At 58.2% G+C, this 20,375-nt stretch overlaps 2 protein-coding genes and 1 long non-coding RNA gene across 10 annotated transcripts; 1 reads left to right on the forward strand and 2 right to left on the reverse strand.

The window, feature by feature from the left end:
- Positions 1 to 2,973: 2,973 nt before the first annotated feature.
- Positions 2,974 to 8,552, reverse strand: LOC136787934 (uncharacterized). 3 transcript variants are annotated; one of them, XR_010826981.1, is made up of 7 exons: positions 8,186 to 8,394; positions 7,522 to 7,587; positions 6,617 to 6,787; positions 5,746 to 6,042; positions 5,039 to 5,256; positions 4,310 to 4,414; positions 3,769 to 4,237 (listed from the first exon to the last, which is right to left on the reverse strand). XR_010826981.1 is itself a non-coding variant. In XM_066985359.1 (5 exons), the coding sequence occupies exons 1-5, from the start codon at positions 8,535 to 8,537 to the stop codon at positions 4,137 to 4,139; spliced, it is 1,197 nt and encodes a 398-aa protein (XP_066841460.1). In that variant the 5' UTR covers positions 8,538 to 8,552; the 3' UTR covers positions 3,769 to 4,136. The 3 variants fall into 3 exon arrangements, 1 of the variants encoding a protein (XP_066841460.1); XR_010826980.1 differs by lacking the exons at positions 6,617 to 6,787; positions 7,522 to 7,587 and adding an exon at positions 2,974 to 2,992 and having other exon boundaries at positions 4,048 to 4,237; positions 5,039 to 5,380; positions 8,186 to 8,552; XM_066985359.1 differs by lacking the exons at positions 6,617 to 6,787; positions 7,522 to 7,587 and having other exon boundaries at positions 5,039 to 5,380; positions 8,186 to 8,552.
- A 308-nt stretch (positions 8,553 to 8,860) lies between these two features.
- Positions 8,861 to 19,424, reverse strand: LOC136787936 (Fc receptor-like protein 5). Of its 6 annotated transcripts, none has more exons than XR_010826987.1 (7): positions 19,058 to 19,295; positions 18,320 to 18,385; positions 17,415 to 17,585; positions 16,544 to 17,047; positions 15,837 to 16,178; positions 15,104 to 15,208; positions 14,551 to 15,031 (listed from the first exon to the last, which is right to left on the reverse strand). XR_010826987.1 is itself a non-coding variant. In XM_066985362.1 (7 exons), the coding sequence occupies exons 4-7, from the start codon at positions 16,941 to 16,943 to the stop codon at positions 14,931 to 14,933; spliced, it is 948 nt and encodes a 315-aa protein (XP_066841463.1). In that variant the 5' UTR covers positions 16,944 to 17,047; positions 17,415 to 17,585; positions 18,320 to 18,385; positions 19,058 to 19,263; the 3' UTR covers positions 14,551 to 14,930. The 6 variants fall into 6 exon arrangements, 2 of the variants coding, with proteins under 2 accessions (XP_066841463.1, XP_066841462.1); XM_066985362.1 differs by having other exon boundaries at positions 19,058 to 19,263; XR_010826986.1 differs by lacking the exons at positions 17,415 to 17,585; positions 18,320 to 18,385 and adding an exon at positions 8,861 to 9,121 and having other exon boundaries at positions 14,842 to 15,031; positions 16,544 to 16,840; positions 19,058 to 19,424.
- Positions 15,024 to 16,989, forward strand: LOC136787950 (uncharacterized). Its single transcript, XR_010827018.1, has 2 exons — positions 15,024 to 15,227; positions 15,331 to 16,989. It is a non-coding gene; the product is annotated as an uncharacterized lncRNA (long non-coding RNA).
- Positions 19,425 to 20,375: the final 951 nt, after the last annotated feature.

Raw genomic sequence — 20,375 nt, forward strand, 5'->3', positions numbered from 1 at the left:
ACTGAGGTAAGCGCCAAGGGTGCTTTTCCCCTGCAGTGACATGTGTCTCCCGGCAAATGAGACAGCAAGGACTGCTTGGGCTGTGCCTCCTGCCTTGAACTCGCCCAGCTGCAAGCAGCGCTGTGCAGGAGCTGAACACAAGTTCAGCAGAAGCCCTTTGCTGCTGGCTGGATACCAATGTTTGCACGGAACAGCTCGGACCACTTATGGTAGTGCTGGGCTAGCAGCTGCCCCTGGGACACGGCGTGACCCACAAGCGGCAGCAGAGGCTCTCGGCCTTCTCTGGCGCTCACCAGTGCCTGCCAGGTGTGAAATTGAGTGTCTCCGCTCTGATCCATCCCTTCCTGCTGTGCAGGTTACGGTGTGTCCACACATGGATTTAGAACCTCAGCTTCCCAAGTCTTATGGCGGACAGAGTGAAATATACCCACCACGTGCTGCCTCGTCTAACTCCTTTATGAGATCCTCTATGATGTCAGGGGATGTTGGGGAAGATTTTCTTATTTCAGCATTGTCCTTTGCTCTTAGAGGACCTGAACAAAAAGTAGGAAGTTAACTTTGGCACCAGTGCAATTTGGAGAAGCAGGGCTTCGTTTGTGAAGTCAGTGAAATGACTACCCACCCCTGGGATACCAGCTGGGCTCCAGCGCAGGAAGCAGCCGAGGGTCTGGCAAAGCCCTCCCTGGGGACACTTCTGCAACCAAAGCCCCGTGAGAAGTTTCTGTCCCAGCGCCATCTACATCAATAGCTCAGTAGGAGAGCATACCAGGGCTCGTGCCTTGACAGGGCACACACACGTGCCGGTCTATACCCTCCCACCTGCAGAGATGCCTGGCTGACGTTTGGGCTTTGAGCTGGCAGCTCTCAAAGGAAGTCAAAAGCCACAACTTACCCAGGCCATCTCCCAGAGCTTCAGTCCTGGAACCCGTCTGGGAGCCTGGATCACCTTCGCCTTCGGTCCCATCTGTAAACACAAGTGGAGTCCCTCCTGTGAACTACGCCAACATACTCCTTCTGACCAGAGTGACAGAGAATGCGGTTCAAAGAGGGGACTGCTCCACGGCACTCGTCTCTCCCTGCCACTCCAGAGCATCTTGCAAACAGTTGCTGGGTGCCTGCAGTGGCACCGTGCTGGTACAAACTAAGCGTGCGTGGAGCTGCCCGGAGAAGGGCCCTCCCCGTGCCCACCCCAGGTCTCAACTCAAGCGCAAGGTGCCTGCTGGCTCTGCAGCACCTAGATGCTCCTGCCTTCCGCTGACTTACCTGGCAGATTAACCTGAGGCTCGTGGTCCACATCAGGCTGAGGTGTCGAGTAGCCAGAGCCTACGAGAACTGCTGCAATCAAGCACAGAAGAGAAACATTCCCCGTGCATGGTGTGATCTACCTCTTCCTTAGTGACCTGCAGCGACTGGAGGGGGCTCAGGCAAGGATGTGGGACCCAGACACGAGCCAGGATTTCCAAAGCCGCAAAGGGGCCTGCTGAGCTGGAGGCTCCCTCTTGGCCTCTTCCCAAATCCTCTCTCCAGGCTGTGCGCAACACCCCGCAGGGACCACGCCGCCAAAGATGTGGCCCCTCAGGTGTTTCTTACGGGAAGATCTCTGCTGGACACAAAGGAAGACCCCACTGCAGGGGGAGCGTGCAGACCCCGGGAAAAATGATCATCCATGTTTGTCATGGAGAAGCCCCCTGGCCAGTGAGCAGCTGAACCCTTGCTGAGCTAGCTCAACAAACCCTTAACAAACAGCAAGGAAATGAACACGGACAACTTACCACCTGTGGGACCCATACTGGCAGGCTCAGGAGCAGGATTCCATGGAGGCACTTGACCAGTACTGCCTGTGGGCACAAGTGGGATCAGACACAGGTAAGGGGAGCTTCCATTGCCTCTTGGGGCCTGCCTCTTCCTCAGTGACCGGGAGGCACTGGCTGGGGCTCAGGTAATGACATGGCCCAAACAGGAAGAAAAGCCTGGGTTCTTCCCTCTCTGTGGAGAGGGGCAGGGGTGGCATCTCTCCAAGTGAAGAAATATTCAGGGCTCATTTGTGCAAGCCCCCTCACGGCACAAACGCGCTTGGAAGACCCTGAATAAACTATTACAGCCCATTAGCCATCTTCCTTCAAGGAAGCACACTCGCAACGTACCTCGGGGATCCTCCTGAGGCTCCAAACCATGATCCAGCTGAGAAGCTGGATATCGAGAGCCAACACCGTCATCATCTAAAATCAAGCAGAGATGAGAGACGTTGCCATGGCATGCTGTGCTCTCCCTCTTCCCCAGCACCCTGCAGTGACTGAGGGGGCTGAGGCAATGTCACGGGACAAAGATGCAGGTGGAAATTTCCCAAGAGGGGCCAGCGGCCTCAGCCCCACAGGGGCTCAGACCCGGGCTTCTCGGCCCCAGCGCCGCTCCCGGCCCCCCCGGCAGGAAACAACCCCGCAGCAGCCACGGCCCCACCGTGCCACCCTGCGGGGCTTCTGCCTCCTGCCTGCCCCCTGCCCGCGGTGCCCGCCCGGCCCTGCTGCCATCCCGTCCCCGTCCCCTCCATCCATACGCGTGCCGCGCAGCACCATGCCGCCCAGGGTTTGGTGTTGGCCCCGGCCCTGCCCACCCACCTGCTCCCGGTGGTCGCCATGGCGCAGCCTGGGCACCCCGGGCACACAGGGCCACCAGCAGGAGGAAGAGGACGCAGGCAGGGGCCGTGGCTCCCCACACTCGCACCATGCTTCCACCACCGCCGCTGCAGCTGCAGCTACTGCTGCTGTCAGGACCGGTGCGGAGCAGTGCCTGTGGGCTGGCCCAGCGTCACAATGGGGTGTCGGGATGTCACGGCCCAGCACTGCATCACCGAGAGGTATTGTGACCTCGCAGCCCTCCCGGTGTCACGGAGCAGCGTTGGGACCTCATGGCCCGGCAGCACGCTCCCTCCCCTCTATCGATTCTTTCTCATCCACTGCTGGCTGCCGGGGGCTGAGGGCATGGCAGAAAGAGGCTGGAGGGGAAGGAAGGCTGCGAGGTGGAGATAAGGCCGCGGAGGACAGGAGAGAGCGGTTCCGCTATCCTCATATCTCACAGCCTCATACTGCCCCAAAGTCGCTCTGTATCCCATCGGCAGGGTCGCCATCTCCTTCCTGCCCCCATATCCCTCCCCAGCAGCCTGCCGTATCCCCAAAGCCCCCTGTCCTTAGTGCCATCCATAGCCAGATTTCCCAGCGCGCCCCCATCAGCTCAGGTTCCCGTATTGATCACGCAGCTTCCCCACATCCCTGCATTCCCCTCATATCCAGTGCTGGTGGCATGCCATATCCCATAGCCCCGCACATGCCCCAAATATCCACCACTCACTCCTTAACGTCCCACCCCAATATCCCCCCAGTTCCCTGTACGCCACCCCCAGGGGCTCAAATGCCACCTCCACATTTTCACACGTTCCCAGTCTCTGCATTTCCAGCATCCTCCTGTTGCAGCCCCACAGCTCCCACGTATATGGGCTATGGGACATTCCCCTCCAAAAGCCCAAACACCAGAGCCCCCAGCCACCCACCCCACCTGCAGCGGCTCTCCCACCCCTCCCTGGATGCCCTAACATCCCTAACACACCGGGACAACCAGGCGAGGTGACAGCGGTGGCCATCCAGTTAATGACCCGCACAAGGGCTTGTTCTGATTTGGGGGCTCTCCTTCCACCTTTTTTCTTCTCCTTCACCTCTCCAACCTGCTCTTCCCACCGTCGTGCCCTCCTCGATGCTCCTGGCATCCCTTTTCTTCCCCATCCCTCTCTCACTCTGTCTCAGCCTCTGTCCATGCTTTCATTTTTCACTCACACTGTTTGTCTCTCCATTTCATTTCTCACCCTTTCTCACTCCTTTCTTTTTCCTCACAATTTCCATTTTTACTTCTGGTCTTTCTTCATTTTCTCTTTCACAATCACCCTTCCCGACAACGTCCATGTCTCCTCCCTCCCCTCTACCACGTGAAACGACCCCTTTCTACTTCTTTCATCCTCCCAGGAACCGTTTCTTGCTTTGTTTTCCCACAGGTGAGCACCTGTTTGGCTGCACACCAGTCTTTTGGGATGCGTCTTCAGCAGGGAGCGGTCTTTAGGGGGTGGAATCGCCCACAGCATCTTCCTCTCATTAGTGTTCCTCATACTTATTCTCCTCCTGAAGGGTGTGTGGGGATCTGGCGTGCAGCTGGGAGATCCCGGCAGGGCTGGCTCCAGACAGGAACGAGGCGTCTGCGGGAAGGAGCGAGGTGGGCGGTGGGGAGCCCAAAGGTGGGGCGATTCCCCCCTCAGCTCAGGGTGTACCTTTGGTTCTCCCCCGGGCCCAGAAGAAGAGGAGGATGAGGCTGTTGATGGTGAGGAAGCAGCCGCCCACAACCAGGAGCCGTAGAAGAAGGAAGCAGCTCTTCCCTGCAAGAGGGTGGGACAGGTTAGGAGATGTAGACACAGTTCATGCGTGCTGACGGAGGGAAGGCTGTGAGCATCGTTCCGCCACCATCTCTCTTTCCCTTTCCCCACCCCTCCGTCTCCAGGCATTCTGCTCAGGTCCTGAGTGCTGAACACCCAAAGACTTTCCCCGCTTGCTTGGCTCTGCAGGAGGCACTGAGAAATTTGGGAACAATGGCTCGGGAGGCCAAGGAGAGGCTGCTGAGCCATAAAGGTGGACAGAGGGATGCTCGATACTTGTTTGGGGTGGTTGGGGTGGTGGAAGGGCTGAGAGGGAGGGAGAGGTGGGTGCAAGACTGGGTGGGCTGAGTCATGGACAGAAGGATGGTGATCGGATAGATAGAGCAGCTGCCCGGTGCAAAAATCAGCTAGTTTGGAGAGGAACGTACAGGGACTGGAATGGAATCGTTTCAGGAAAAAATGGAGAGAGGGAGGGACAGACGGATGGACAGATGGAGAGAGGGATGGTTTAATGGGCTGGTTACTGGATGGATGGATGGATGGGTGGATGGATGGATGGATGGGTGGGTGGGTTGGTGGTGGATGGACTGACAGATTGTTAGGTGGGTGGATGGATGGCCAGCTCACCTTTCTTTTGGGCATTTATACTGATAGACACGGCTTGGCTTGTGAAGGACGGGATCCACCTCTCAGGCTTTTTTTCCTCATACTTGCAGGTAAAGTTTCCACTCTGTTGGGGACCAGCACGTGGGAGCTGGAGGACCATGGAAGTCCTTAAATTGCCCCCGTGATCTGCTGCATTGTCCTCAGAGCCTTCTGTCGTAGGGAGGACCTCTTGGCCATCCCTGTAGAAGTGAAACCTCCGTACAGTGGCGTCTCCAGGGGCCTTACAGATGATGCTCAGGAGATCTCCTGCCATCACCTCTCCCAGCGGGGACTCCACCATCAGCAGGGGCTGGGGAAGGTGGTCTGAGAAAAGGGGAGGAATAAATGGAGACGTAGCAATAAGGACAGCACAAACGGATCTCCAGTTGTTTGCCTTCCCACTGCATGCAGCAAAGCTTGGGATTGTAGGCTTCCTGCCACGACATGAGAAGAGCGCCAGTGGCAGCCACCTTCCAGACCATGCTGGTCCCAGAAAGATAAATCCTCCACCCAGAAATCCTACTGATTTTGGCGATGGGCTGGGTTAAACCACAAAGCCCACCAATCCTGATTTCCAGGTGAGTTGTCACATTGCGGGGCGATAGCTGACACCCACGTTTGGGCATCTGAATAGTTCTCAGAGAGGAGGGAGAAAGCAGAGAGAAAGATAAAGAAATCACACAGCTCACCTCCAATCTTGATCACCAGTTTTTCGCTGGTTGGGGATATGAGCTGCTTCCGACCTTGCTTGAGGGAATAGCTGCAGAAATGCGGCCCCCTGTGTTGCATTCGGGAGAGGACGAACTCAAACGTGTAGTTATTCGTCGAGCTAAATCCTGAAACTGCCCAGCCAGCCTCGCCAAAAATTTGGTACGTCAGCTTCCCAGTGATGCTGGGGGGAGTGGTGCACACCAGCGTGACAGCGTCTCCAAAGAAATATTCCTTCTGTCCCTGCAGCACCCAGAGGGTCGGGGCAGGGACTGCGGCTGGGGGATAGAGAGGGAGACAGGCAGGGGGGACGGAGGTGAGGTGCAAGGAGCAGAGGCAGAAGGGACTAACTCCACGCAAATAAAAGAAACTGGCTTTCATTTCAAGGAATACAATAAAGCACAGAGGGGACCTCGTAAAGCAGAAATGTCTCTGGGCTAGGACTCATTTTATCTCCTTGGGATTCAGCACAAGGTTGCGTCCCGCTGCGGGAAGTGATGAAAGAAAGGAGACTGCAAAAACCCTTTCCACACCCTGGGCAGCTTTGCCATGCCGGCAGAAATGTCCTTAATGTGCTTTCAAGCAATTTTATTTTTTTTTGCTGCAACTTGGTAATTTATGAAAATAGGAAATGGGGAAGGGGGGTTGAAAAGGCTAAGGGTGAAGGGTAAAACCCGTCGCTGATGCTCCTCCACAGCAGCCACTGGGAAAACACGTTTGGTCTCCACCTCCCTACCTGCCCCCAGCTGCAAACCCTACAAAAATACCATTGACCCACACCCAAAATAGGAGGAGCAGGTGTGGGAAGGAGAGGGCCGGGAAGGGGTTGGGTCTCAAGGGGTTTCCACTCACCACCAGTGTGTTGACACGAGGCAGGACCTCAACAAAGTGAGATAACGAAAAATCCCCAGCACCCAATTTCACCACTGGGTTGTTATGGGGAGGGGGAATGAGGCTGAGGGTCTCCCAGACAGTCACACCTGTGGGACCCCAAATCCAGCCGTGCCCCCAGCAGCTCAGCCCCTGTTTAAGGAGACCCCAGAGGAGTTACCTTCCTCGGAGACCATCTGGCGATGTTAAGGCCCCCCCCCCCCCCAGATTACTAAGACTCCCCCTCCCCAAGCCATTAAGGACCCTCCCTTTTAACCCCATTTTATCCCCCAATTTAACCCCCCCCACTTTACCCCCACCCCCCCATTTTACCCCCGGTCCCCCCCCCCCAATTTACCCCCAGCCCCCCCCATTTTAACCCCAGCCCCCCCCATTTTAACCCCCCTTTAACCCCAACCCCCCAAATTTTCCCCCAACCCCCCCAATTTACTCCCCCTTTACCCCCAACCCCCCATTTTACCCCCAGCCCCCCATTTTACCCCCCCATTTTACCCCCAGCCCCCCATTTTACCCCCCCCACTTTATCCCCAACCCCCCCCCCACTTTACCCTCACCCCCCTTGTCCCACCCCCCCCAATTTGGGCTCCCCCATTTAACCCCCCCCCTCATTTTACACCCAACCCCCCCACTTTACCCCACCCCCCCATTTTACCCCCGGTCCCCCCCCCAATTTACCCCCAGCCCCCATTTAACCCCCCCATTTTACCCTCACCCCCCTAATTTGAAACCCCCAATTTACCCCTGAATCCCCCAACTTACCCCTGAACCCCCCCAATTTACCCCCGACCTCCCCCAATCTACCCCCACCCCCCCATTTACCCCCACCCCCCCCACTTTTACCCCCCCCCATTTTTTACCCCCCCCACCTGCGAAAATGCCGCCGCCGCCTCCTCCACGCCCTCCGCCAGCATCTGTGCCAGCTCCAGCCACACCTGGAGGGGGGGGGAGGCGAAAACCCACAAATATGACCCCCCCGTGTCCCCCCCCCACCCAAAAAATCGTGTCCCCCCCCCCGGGGCGGGGGGTCCTCACCCCCCCATCCCCATGTACCCCCCCATTTCCCCCCGGTGCACCCCCAGACCCCCCCCCATCCCATTGTACCCCCCCATTGCCCCCCCCATGTACCTTGGGGTACGCAGGGACCCAGGACCCCCCCGGGGACCCCCCCCAAGCCCCCTCCCCGAGGAATTGGGGACCCAGGACCCCTTCCAACCCCCCCCCAAGGACCCCCCCGTGTTATTAAGGACCACCCCCCCCCCCCCACGGGCATATTAAGGACCCCCCCCCCCAAAGCCATTAAGGACCCTCCCTGAGACCCCCCCAAGCATATTAAGGACCCCCCCCCGGGCATTAAGGCCCCCCCGGGATATTAAGGAACCCCTGGGATATTAAGGCCCCCCCCATGGATTTTAAGCCCCCCCCCCCGGGCCTTTAAGGACCCCCCGGGCCTTTAAGCCCCCCCCATGGACTTTAAGCCCCCCCGGGATATTAAGGACCCCCCCCGGGCCATTAAGCCCCCCCCGGGCCCACCTCGGCCTCGCTCCGCCGGGGGAGGCTCTCCCGCAGCGGCCGGGCCTGGAGCTCCGGGAGGCCGAGGGCGGCCTGGGCCCGCAGCGCCGCCAGCAGCGATCGCTTCTCCCGCAGCGACCAGGCCGCGGCCCGGGGCCTCCCCGCCGGGGCCTCGGCGAAGCGGGCCGGGACCAGGCGGGGCCGGGGGGGAGGCTTCATGGCGCGGGGAGATGGCGTCAGGGCGACGAAACGGGGTGGAAACGGGGGGAGCTGGGAGGGAACGGCCCGCCGGGGGGTGCTGGGAGATGTGGTTCGGGGGGGGAGGAGAAAGGGACAGCAGGTCTACCCAAAGGCTGCTGCTGGGAGGCTTCATTAGGGGTGTAATTAGGGTTACGTTTAGGGTAGTTTGGAGAGAGAGAAGGCGCAGGGTCCTGTTGTGTGTGGGGCTGTGTAAAGGCTCCCAAAGGGAGGTCAGGTCTACCCAAAGGCTGCTGCTGGGAGGCTTAATTAGGGGTGTAATTAGGGTTAGGCTTAATATCCTGGGGGGGGTGTTAATGGAGAAAAGGTCTCCTGCCTCTCGACACCCCCTTACGAGGAAGTTGTAGACTGTGATGAGGTCCCCCCTCAGCCTCCTCTTCTCCAGGCTGAACAGGCCCAGTGACCTCAGCCGTCACTGACATAACATAACACAACATAAATATTTCACAATATTTATTTAAGCTGCAGCCTGGGGGTCAGTAATTGCCCCAGGCTGCACCCCGGGGGGGCCTGCCCCAGCCCTTGGAGGAGGGTGGCAGGCTGGCCGCTGGTGGCAGGCGGGCCGCTCTTCCAGGCACTGATGGTGGCCGCTGGCGTCGGGCCTGGCTCTCAGGCGTACCACGGTGGTCAGGCCGCCTGTAGGGGCTCACGGAGCGGCTGCGGGTGTCAGTCTGGGCTGCCTGGGCTGCGGCGAGGCGCCTGCGGAGACAGGAACTTGCTGAGGCCGTGCTGCGGCTGCGGTGCCAGGCGGGTGCGAGGCAGCAGGGTGCAGGCACCCGGCTGTGCGTGAGCTGTGGGCACACAGTGCTCTGTGCAGAAAACAGGGTGCCCTGTGCCCTCGGCTGGGACTCTGCTCCCCTCCACATCCTGCCCCAGCTTGTCTCCTCCCCAGCGCCTCGCCAGCCATCCTGACCTGCCTGCTCTGCACGTGCTGTCCCAGCAAGAAGACCTGGCCCCCGCAGAGACAGGGGTCCACAGCCGGGCTCAGCACGACCGGGTCCCAACAGCCACCGGCTGCCCTTTTTCAGAGCGCCTTGCAAGGACCAGTACTCAGCTCCCTGCCCGGCCCTGGCCCTGGCCCAACAAGGTGACGGCCTCGGCTCCCTGTTCGGGGAGGTGCTGCCCATCCGCTCTTTGGGATGTGTAATTAAACACACAAGCTCTGTGTGTGCTGAGGACACGCACGCTGGCAGCGCTCAGGTGCGGCTGTGACACACCGACTGCCCCTCTCCAAGGCAATGCCCGCAGCTGGCAGGGCTCATCCCCATGCTCCCAGTAGCTGGCACACCTTGGCTGAGGCGGACACCTGCAATTCAGGGCATCCCAGAACAGGGTGCCTTGTGCTGGGGGGGAACTGGCACTGCTGCGCTTCTCTCTCCGATGGCACCCTCTCTCAGCTCCTGCATTTCTCTTCCTGACCTCGCTTTGCCTACGGCTGTCCCTGGCTCTGCTCTTGCTGCGGAAGGGCCAAGCTTCGCTAAGACCAGCAACAGAAAAATGGGCTCCAGAACAGAATGCCCAGGAATTAGAGGCCACCTAAAGCACTGGACAGCAGAAATTTCAGAAGAGTCTGGTCAAAAACTAACTGCTCACTTCACAATACGCTAACGACAACTGCTTCCTGGCTGGCAGCAGCCACATAATAACGTTGACAAAGATACGGTAACGAATTTGGGAGGGGGAGAGGAGGAGAGGGAGCGGGGGAACAACAACTCACTGGTTTTTCTGCCACCAACGCCGGATAAGCACGCACGCAGCACACAAGTATCAAAAACAGGAGGGGAGCCGAGAATGCCACAGTGCCTGCTATCCAGGAACTTAGGAAATATTGGCGCTTCGCAGTGTTTGCATTGTTCTCCCCATCCACGCCTGCAAGAACAATTGTGGACATTGCTGTGTCCTGCGCACTACTGGTAATCTCACCGGAGGTCTGGCATTGCCAGGAAGTGTTCTGTTTCATTTGGTTAGCATCTTTGAGCAAGTGAAAATCCTCAGGCCGCAATGCTTCCTGAGGTTCAGCAGAAGCTGGGGAATCTGCCAAAGGCACTGCAACTCAAGGCACTCTGGAGCCTCCCTTTTGCCTCTCAGCTTTGTTTTCCCTCCATCCTTTGTTTCCCCTGCCATAATGCTGAGGGCCCAGTGTCTCAGGTTTGCTCCCCCAGCTCTTTGGAGTTCTAAAAGTTCTTAGGCGCTTGCCCACCTTCGCTGCTCGAGGCACACTCGGAGCCTTAGGGACAAAACTGAACAAAATTCGGGAGCCCAGGAGTGCCAGTGAGGCAGTGCCCTGTTTGCACTGGGTCAGGGCATCACTCTGGGCCTCAGCTCACAGGAGGGGTCCCGTTTCCCATCGTCTGCTCAGTGGGCTTCTGACGGCCTCGTTCCACCAAGAGCAAGGTTCCAAAATCCCTGGGAACTGGGTGCGCTGGGAGGTGACCCCTCTCTAGCCACAGCCACAGAGCTTTGTGAGCGTCTCTCCGCTGCACTGCTCTCACATGCTGTCACAGCCCGGGGAAGACAGCCATCCTCAGGGAGCCACTCCTGCCTTCCTCTGCAACACTTGCTGCCTACTGACACTCTTGGGTTTGGCTGCTGACATGAGGTGCAAGAGCGGGTACCAGGGCAAGAACCTGCACACGCATGCTGGTTCTGGTTGGTGACAGCGGATGACCAAGAAACAGCCTTTACCTGGTGTGGCAGTTGCCTGTGTTGCCCCTGTTCGTTTGTCAGAGAGTGGCAGCGTGCGACCGCTTCCTCGCCAAAGCACCTCCTTCGGCACAGTCTCTCTAACCAGCCCTTTAGAAAGAAAGCAGGACAGTGTGACCCTAAGGAACCGCTCCTCCTTTCGAGGACGGTATCTTTGAAAGGTAGTGCTTCTCAAAAGACATCCCTAAAGTTTAGAAGCTACGGCCTGGGCTTCTGGGGGAGGTACTCACTACTCCAAACAACATGTCATTCACAAAGAAAAATCTAAGTGTTCGACTCCTGGCAGTCTACCAGCACAGACAGCAAAATCTGGCCTGCTGCGAGACCAGGAGATTGCAGGAGATCTTCTTGTTCACATCGCACATAGTGCATTTTTGGCACACTGCAAGATGTTGCTCAATTCGTGCCTTCAAAGAGGACAGAAAAAAGCTGCATCCAGTTCAGAGGCAGGAACAGCCCTTCTGAGAAGCATGTCCATCCCATCATGCTGACTCCATCCCATGGGAAGGGCAAGAGTCACACACATCAGGCTGAGCCGCAAGCTCTTGAACCATGTTGTGGGCACAGTCGTGGGCATCAGGGAAGAGCCCACAGTCCCCAAACAAGAGGAGAAGCACAGCCAAGTCATTTGAAACCCAACTAGAATTGGACAGCTAAATCAGCTGAAACTGAGGTAAGCGCCAAGGGTGCTTTTCCCCTGCAGTGACATGTGTCTCCCGGCAAATGAGACAGCAAGGACTGCTTGGGCTGTGCCTCCTGCCTTGAACTCGCCCAGCTGCAAGCAGCGCTGTGCGGGAGCTGAACACAAGTTCAGCAGAAGCCCTTTGCTGCTGGCTGGATACCAATGTTTGCACGGAACAGCTCGGACCACTTATGGTAGTGCTGGGCTAGCAGCTGCCCCTGGGACACGGCGTGACCCACAAGCGGCAGCAGAGGCTCTCGGCCTTCTCTGGCGCTCACCAGTGCCTGCCAGGTGTGAAATTGAGTGTCTCCGCTCTGATCCATCCCTTCCTGCTGTGCAGGTTACGGTGTGTCCACACATGGATTTAGAACCTCAGCTTCCCAAGTCTTATGGCGGACAGAGTGAAATATACCCACCATGTGCTGCCTCGTCTAACTCCTTTATGAGATCCTCTACGATGTCAGGGGATGTTGGGGAAGATTTTCTTATTTCAGCATTGTCCTTCGCTGTTAGAGGACCTGAACAGAAAGTAGGAAGTTAACTTTGGCACCAGTGCAATTTGGAGAACCAGGGCTTCGTTTGTGAAGTCAGTGAAATGACTTCCCACCCCTGGGATACCAGCTGGGCTCCAGCGCAGGAAGCAGCCGAGGGTCTGGCAAAGCCCTCCCTGGGGACACTTCTGCAACCAAAGCCCCGTGAGAAGTTTCTGTCACATCGACACCTACATCAGTAGCTCTATGGCAGTGCCCTGTTTGCACTGGGTCAGGGCATCACTCTGGGCCTCAGCTCACAGGAGGGGTCCCGTTTCCCATCGTCTGCTCAGTGGGCTTCTGACGGCCTCGTTCCCCCAAGAGCAAGGTTCCAAAATCCCTGGGAACTGGGTGCGCTGGGAGGTGACCCCTCTCTAGCCACAGCCACAGAGCTTTGTGAGCGTCCCTCCGCTGCACTGCTCTCACATGCTGTCACAGCCCGGGGAAGACAGCCATCCTCAGGGAGCCACTCCTGCCTTCCTCTGCAACACTTGCTGCCTACTGACACTCTTGGGTTTGGCTGCTGACATGAGCTGCAAGAGCGGGTACCAGGGCAAGAACCTGCACACGCATGCTGGTTCTGGTTGGTGACAGCGGATGACCAAGAAACAGCCTTTACCTGGTGGGGCAGTTGCCTGTGTTGCCCCTGTTCGTTTGTCAGAGAGTGGCAGCGTGCGACCGCTTCCTCGCCAAAGCACCTCCTTCGGCACAGTCTCTCTAACCAGCCCTTTAGAAAGAAAGCAGGACAGTGTGACTACAAGGAACTGCTCCTCCTTGAACCATATTCTGGGCACAGCTGCAAGCACACACCAGTTGCTGCTGGCTGGATACCAATGTTTGCACGGAACAGCTCGGACCACTTATGGTAGTGCTGGGCTAGCAGCTGCCCCTGGGACACGGCGTGACCCACAAGCGGCAGCAGAGGCTCTCGGCCTTCTCTGGCGCTCACCAGTGCCTGCCAGGTGTGAAATTGAGTGTCTCCGCTCTGATCCATCCCTTCCTGCTGTGCAGGTTACGGTGTGTCCACACATGGATTTAGAACCTCAGCTTCCCACAAGCCCTGCCCACCCACCTGCTCCCGGTGGTCGCCATGGCGCAGCCTGGGCACCCCGGGCACACAGGGCCACCAGCAGGAGGAAGAGGACGCAGGCAGGGGCCGTGGCTCCCCACACTCGCACCATGCTTCCACCACCGCCGCTGCAGCTGCAGCTACTGCTGCTGTCAGGACCGGTGCGGAGCAGTGCCTGTGGGCTGGCCCAGCGTCACAATGGGGTGTCGGGATGTCACGGCCCAGCACTGCATCACCGAGAGGTATTGTGACCTCGCAGCCCTCCCGGTGTCACGGAGCAGCGTTGGGACCTCATGGCCCGGCAGCACGCTCCCTCCCCTCTATCGATTCTTTCTCATCCACTGCTGGCTGCCGGGGGCTGAGGGCATGGCAGAAAGAGGCTGGAGGGGAAGGAAGGCTGCGAGGTGGAGATAAGGCCGCGGAGGACAGGAGAGAGCGGTTCCGCTATCCTCATATCTCACAGCCTCATACTGCCCCAAAGTCGCTCTGTATCCCATCGGCAGGGTCGCCATCTCCTTCCTGCCCCCATATCCCTCCCCAGCAGCCTGCCGTATCCCCAAAGCCCCCTGTCCTTAGTGCCATCCATAGCCAGATTTCCCAGCGCGCCCCCATCAGCTCAGGTTCCCGTATTGATCACGCAGCTTCCCCACATCCCTGCATTCCCCTCATATCCAGTGCTGGTGGCATGCCATATCCCATAGCCCCGCACATGCCCCAAATATCCACCACTCACTCCTTAACGTCCCACCCCAATATCCCCCCAGTTCCCTGTACGCCACCCCCAGGGGCTCAAATGCCACCTCCACATTTTCACACGTTCCCAGTTTCTGCATTTCCAGCATCCTCCTATTGCAGCCCCACAGCTCCCACGTATATGGGCTATGGGACATTCCCCTCCAAAAGCCCAAACACCAGAGCCCCCAGCCACCCACCCCACCTGCAGCGGCTCTCCCACCCCTCCCTGGATGCCCTAACATCCCTAACACACCGGGACAACCAGGCGAGGTGACAGCGGTGGCCATCCAGTTAATGACCCGCACAAGGGCTTGTTCTGATTTGGGGGCTCTCCTTCCACCTTTTTTCTTCTCCTTCACCTCTCCAACCTGCTCTTCCCACCGTCGTGCCCTCCTCGATGCTCCTGGCATCCCTTTTCTTCCCCATCCCTCTCTCACTCTGTCTCAGCCTCTGTCCATGCTTTCATTTTTCACTCACACTGTTTGTCTCTCCATTTCATTTCTCACCCTTTCTCACTCCTTTCTTTTTCCTCACAATTTCCATTTTTATTTCTGGTCTTTCTTCATTTTCTCTTTCACAATCACCCTTCCCGACAACGTCCATGTCTCCTCCCTCCCCTCTACCACGTGAAACGACCCCTTTCTACTTCTTTCATCCTCCCAGGAACCGTTCCTTGCTTTGTTTTCCCACAGGTGAGCACCTGTTTGGCTGCACACCAGTCTTTTGGGATGCGTCTTCAGCAGGGAGCGGTCTTTAGGGGGTGGAATCGCCCACAGCATCTTCCTCTCATTAGTGTTCCTCATACTTATTCTCCTCCTGAAGGGTGTGTGGGGATCTGGCGTGCAGCTGGGAGATCCCGGCAGGGCTGGCTCCAGACAGGAACGAGGCGTCTGCGGGAAGGAGCGAGGTGGGTGGTGGGGAGCCCAAAGGTGGGGCGATTCCCCCCTCAGCTCAGGGTGTACCTTTGGTTCTCCCCCGGGCCCAGAAGAAGAGGAGGATGAGGCTGTTGATGGTGAGGAAGCAGCCGCCCACAACCAGGAGCCGTAGAAGAAGGAAGCAGCTCTTCCCTGCAAGAGGGTGGGACAGGTTAGGAGATGTAGACACAGTTCATGCGTGCTGACGGAGGGAAGGCTGTGAGCATCGTTCCGCCACCATCTCTCTTTCCCTTTCCCCACCCCTCCGTCTCCAGGCATTCTGCTCAGGTCCTGAGTGCTGAACACCCAAAGACTTTCCCCGCTTGCTTGGCTCTGCAGGAGGCACTGAGAAATTTGGGAACAATGGCTCGGGAGGCCAAGGAGAGGCTGCTGAGCCATAAAGGTGGACAGAGGGATGCTCGATACTTGTTTGGGGTGGTTGGGGTGATGGAAGGGCTGAGAGGGAGGGAGAGGTGGGTGCAAGACTGGGTGGGCTGAGTCATGGACAGAAGGATGGTGATCGGATAGATAGAGCAGCTGCCCGGTGCAAAAATCAGCTAGTTTGGAGAGGAACGTACAGGGACTGGAATGGAATCGTTTCAGGAAAAAATGGAGAGAGGGAGGGACAGACGGATGGACAGATGGAGAGAGGGATGGTTTAATGGGCTGGTTACTGGATGGATGGATGGGTGGGTGGATGGATGGATGGATGGGTGGGTGGGTGGGTTGGTGGTGGATGGACTGACAGATTGTTAGGTGGGTGGATGGATGGCCAGCTCACCTTTCTTTTGGGCATTTATACTGATAGACACGGCTTGGCTTGTGAAGGACGGGATCCACCTCTCAGGCTTTTTTTCCTCATACTTGCAGGTAAAGTTTCCACTCTGTTGGGGACCAGCACGTGGGAGCTGGAGGACCATGGAAGTCCTTAAATTGCCCCCGTGATCTGCTGCATTGTCCTCAGAGCCTTCTGTCGTAGGGAGGACCTCTTGGCCATCCCTGTAGAAGTGAAACCTCCGTACAGTGGCGTCTCCAGGGGCCTTACAGATGATGCTCAGGAGATCTCCTGCCATCACCTCTCCCAGCGGGGACTCCACCGTCAGCAGGGGCTGGGGAAGGTGGTCTGAGAAAAGGGGAGGAATAAATGGAGACGTAGCAATAAGGACAGCACAAACGGATCTCCAGTTGTTTGCCTTCCCACTGCATGCAGCAAAGCTTGGGATTGTAGGCTTCCTGCCACGACATGAGAAGAGCGCCAGTGGCAGCCACCTTCCAGACCATGCTGGTCCCAGAAAGATAAATCCTCCACCCAGAAATCCTACTGATTTTGGCGATGGGCTGGGTTAAACCACAAAGCCCACCAATCCTGATTTCCAGGTGAGTTGTCACATTGCGGGGCGATAGCTGACACCCACGTTTGGGCATCTGAATAGTTCTCAGAGAGGAGGGAGAAAGCAGAGAGAAAGATAAAGAAATCACACAGCTCACCTCCAATCTTGATCACCAGTTTTTCGCTGGTTGGGGATATGAGCTGCTTCCGACCTTGCTTGAGGGAATAGCTGCAGAAATGCGGCCCCCTGTGTTGCATTCGGGAGAGGACGAACTCAAACGTGTAGTTACTCGTCGAGCTAAATCCTGAAACTGCCCAGCCAGCCTCGCCAAAAATTTGGTACGTCAGCTTCCCAGTGATGCTGGGGGGAGTGGTGCACACCAGCGTGACAGCGTCTCCAAAGAAATATTCCTTCTGTCCCTGCAGCACCCAGAGGGTCGGGGCAGGGACTGCGGCTGGGGGATAGAGAGGGAGACAGGCAGGGGGGACGGAGGTGAGGTGCAAGGAGCAGAGGCAGAAGGGACTAACTCCACGCAAATAAAAGAAACTGGCTTTCATTTCAAGGAATACAATAAAGCACAGAGGGGACCTCGTAAAGCAGAAATGTCTCTGGGCTATGGCTCATTTTATCTCCTTGGGATTCAGCACAAGGTTGCGTCCCGCTGCGGGAAGTGATGAAAGAAAGGAGACTGCAAAAACCCTTTCCACACCCTGGGCAGCTTTGCCATGCCGGCAGAAATGTCCTTAATGTGCTTTCAAGCAATTTTATTTTTTTTTGCTGCAACTTGGTAATTTATGAAAATAGGAAATGGGGAAGGGGGGTTGAAAAGGCTAAGGGTGAAGGGTAAAACCCGTCGCTGATGCTCCTCCACAGCAGCCACTGGGAAAACACGTTTGGTCTCCACCTCCCTACCTGCCCCCAGCTGCAAACCCTACAAAAATACCATTGACCCACACCCAAAATAGGAGGAGCAGGTGTGGGAAGGAGAGGGCCGGGAAGGGGTTGGGTCTCAAGGGGTTTCCACTCACCACCAGTGTGTTGACACGAGGCAGGACCTCAACAAAGTGAGATAACGAAAAATCCCCAGCACCCAATTTCACCACTGGGTTGTTATGGGGAGGGGGAATGAGGCTGAGGGTCTCCCAGACAGTCACACCTGTGGGACCCCAAATCCAGCCGTGCCCCCAGCAGCTCAGCCCCTGTTTAAGGAGACCCCAGAGGAGTTACCTTCCTCGGAGACCATCTGGCGATGTTAAGGCCCCCCCCCCCCCAGATTACTAAGACTCCCCCTCCCCAAGCCATTAAGGACCCTCCCTTTTAACCCCATTTTATCCCCCAATTTAACCCCCCCCACTTTACCCCCACCCCCCCATTTTACCCCCGGTCCCCCCCCCCCAATTTACCCCCAGCCCCCCCCATTTTAACCCCAGCCCCCCCCATTTTAACCCCCCTTTAACCCCAACCCCCCAAATTTTCCCCCAACCCCCCCAATTTACTCCCCCTTTACCCCCAACCCCCCATTTTACCCCCAGCCCCCCATTTTACCCCCCCATTTTACCCCCAGCCCCCCATTTTACCCCCCCCACTTTATCCCCAACCCCCCCCCCACTTTACCCTCACCCCCCTTGTCCCACCCCCCCCAATTTGGGCTCCCCCATTTAACCCCCCCCCTCATTTTACACCCAACCCCCCCACTTTACCCCACCCCCCCATTTTACCCCCGGTCCCCCCCCCCAATTTACCCCCAGCCCCCATTTAACCCCCCCATTTTACCCTCACCCCCCTAATTTGAAACCCCCAATTTACCCCTGAATCCCCCAACTTACCCCTGAACCCCCCCAATTTACCCCCGACCTCCCCCAATCTACCCCCACCCCCCCATTTACCCCCACCCCCCCCACTTTTACCCCCCCCCATTTTTTACCCCCCCCACCTGCGAAAATGCCGCCGCCGCCTCCTCCACGCCCTCCGCCAGCATCTGTGCCAGCTCCAGCCACACCTGGAGGGGGGGGGAGGCGAAAACCCACAAATATGACCCCCCCGTGTCCCCCCCCCACCCAAAAAATCGTGTCCCCCCCCCCGGGGCGGGGGGTCCTCACCCCCCCATCCCCATGTACCCCCCCATTTCCCCCCGGTGCACCCCCAGACCCCCCCCCATCCCATTGTACCCCCCCATTGCCCCCCCCATGTACCTTGGGGTACGCAGGGACCCAGGACCCCCCCGGGGACCCCCCCCAAGCCCCCTCCCCGAGGAATTGGGGACCCAGGACCCCTTCCAACCCCCCCCCAAGGACCCCCCCGTGTTATTAAGGACCACCCCCCCCCCCCCCCAAGCCATTAAGGACCCTCCCCGGGACCCCTCCCAACACCACCCCCCCCCCCAATAAATTAAGGACCCCCTCCGGGCATATTAAGGACCCCCCCCCCCAAAGCCATTAAGGACCCTCCCTGAGACCCCCCCAAGCATATTAAGGACCCCCCCCCGGGCATTAAGGCCCCCCCGGGATATTAAGGAACCCCTGGGATATTAAGGCCCCCCCCATGGATTTTAAGCCCCCCCCCCCGGGCCTTTAAGGACCCCCCGGGCCTTTAAGCCCCCCCCATGGACTTTAAGCCCCCCCGGGATATTAAGGACCCCCCCCCCGGGCCATTAAGCCCCCCCCGGGCCCACCTCGGCCTCGCTCCGCCGGGGGAGGCTCTCCCGCAGCGGCCGGGCCTGGAGCTCCGGGAGGCCGAGGGCGGCCTGGGCCCGCAGCGCCGCCAGCAGCGATCGCTTCTCCCGCAGCGACCAGGCCGCGGCCCGGGGCCTCCCCGCCGGGGCCTCGGCGAAGCGGGCCGGGACCAGGCGGGGCCGGGGGGGAGGCTTCATGGCGCGGGGAGATGGCGTCAGGGCGACGAAACGGGGTGGAAACGGGGGGAGCTGGGAGGGAACGGCCCGCCGGGGGGTGCTGGGAGATGTGGTTCGGGGGGGGAGGAGAAAGGGACAGCAGGTCTACCCAAAGGCTGCTGCTGGGAGGCTTCATTAGGGGTGTAATTAGGGTTACGTTTAGGGTAGTTTGGAGAGAGAGAAGGCGCAGGGTCCTGTTGCGTGTGGGGCTGTGTAAAGGCTCCCAAAGGGAGGTCAGGTCTACCCAAAGGCTTGGGTTGGGAGGCTTAATTAGGGGTGTAATTAGGGTTAGGGTTAATATCCTGGGGGGGGGTTGGGGGGGTCCCAGGGAGGATCCTTAATGGCTTGGGGGTGTGAGAAACGCTCCGTAGCCAACAACTTGGGCTCAGGCGAGGAGCTCAGCGAAGCAGGAATTTATTCGCGATCGCAGTGGCGGGCGCCCCACGAGCAGGAGCGCGCCTCCTGGTCCCCAAACCCAGTTTACATACTGTTTGGTGCCGGGACCCTCCCCAGTTTCCCCACTGAGTGGGCAATCCAGGCTCACAATCTGTCTGATGCTTCCCAGACAATGCCTGGCCTTCAGTTGCCGGCCTGTTTTTGGGATGGCAATGTTTTCTCCCCTTGTCTGCCTTGACTTAACACAGCGATTTCCACCTGATCGCTCTAAGGAGGCTGGGTGTCTGCATTTTAGGAGGTCACCTGCTGAGCTTTCTTATCACTGTAAGCACATCTCAATACCCCATTCCTTCCTTCTGTACCATGTAACACTGCAAAAACAACATTTCTGTTCCCACGGGGGGGGGTCTTAGTGGCTATGGGGGGGGCCTTAATTAGGGTTAGGGTCTGGAGAGAGAGAACACCCCCCCACACACCTTCCCCTCCCCCCCAATAAATTAAGGACCCCCCCACGGGCATATTAAGGGACCCCCCCCCCCCAAGCCATTAAGGACCCTCCCTGAGACCCCCCCAAGCATATTAAGGACCCCCCCCCGGGCATTAAGCCCCCCTCCCCCCCCCCCCGGGATATTAAGGACACCCCGGGCCATTAAGGCCCCCCCCGGGATATTAAGGAACCCCTGGGATATTAAGGCCCCCCCCATGG

This window comes from Anser cygnoides, chromosome 31 (assembly GCF_040182565.1).
Source record: "Anser cygnoides isolate HZ-2024a breed goose chromosome 31, Taihu_goose_T2T_genome, whole genome shotgun sequence".
NCBI lineage: Eukaryota > Metazoa > Chordata > Aves > Anseriformes > Anatidae > Anser > Anser cygnoides.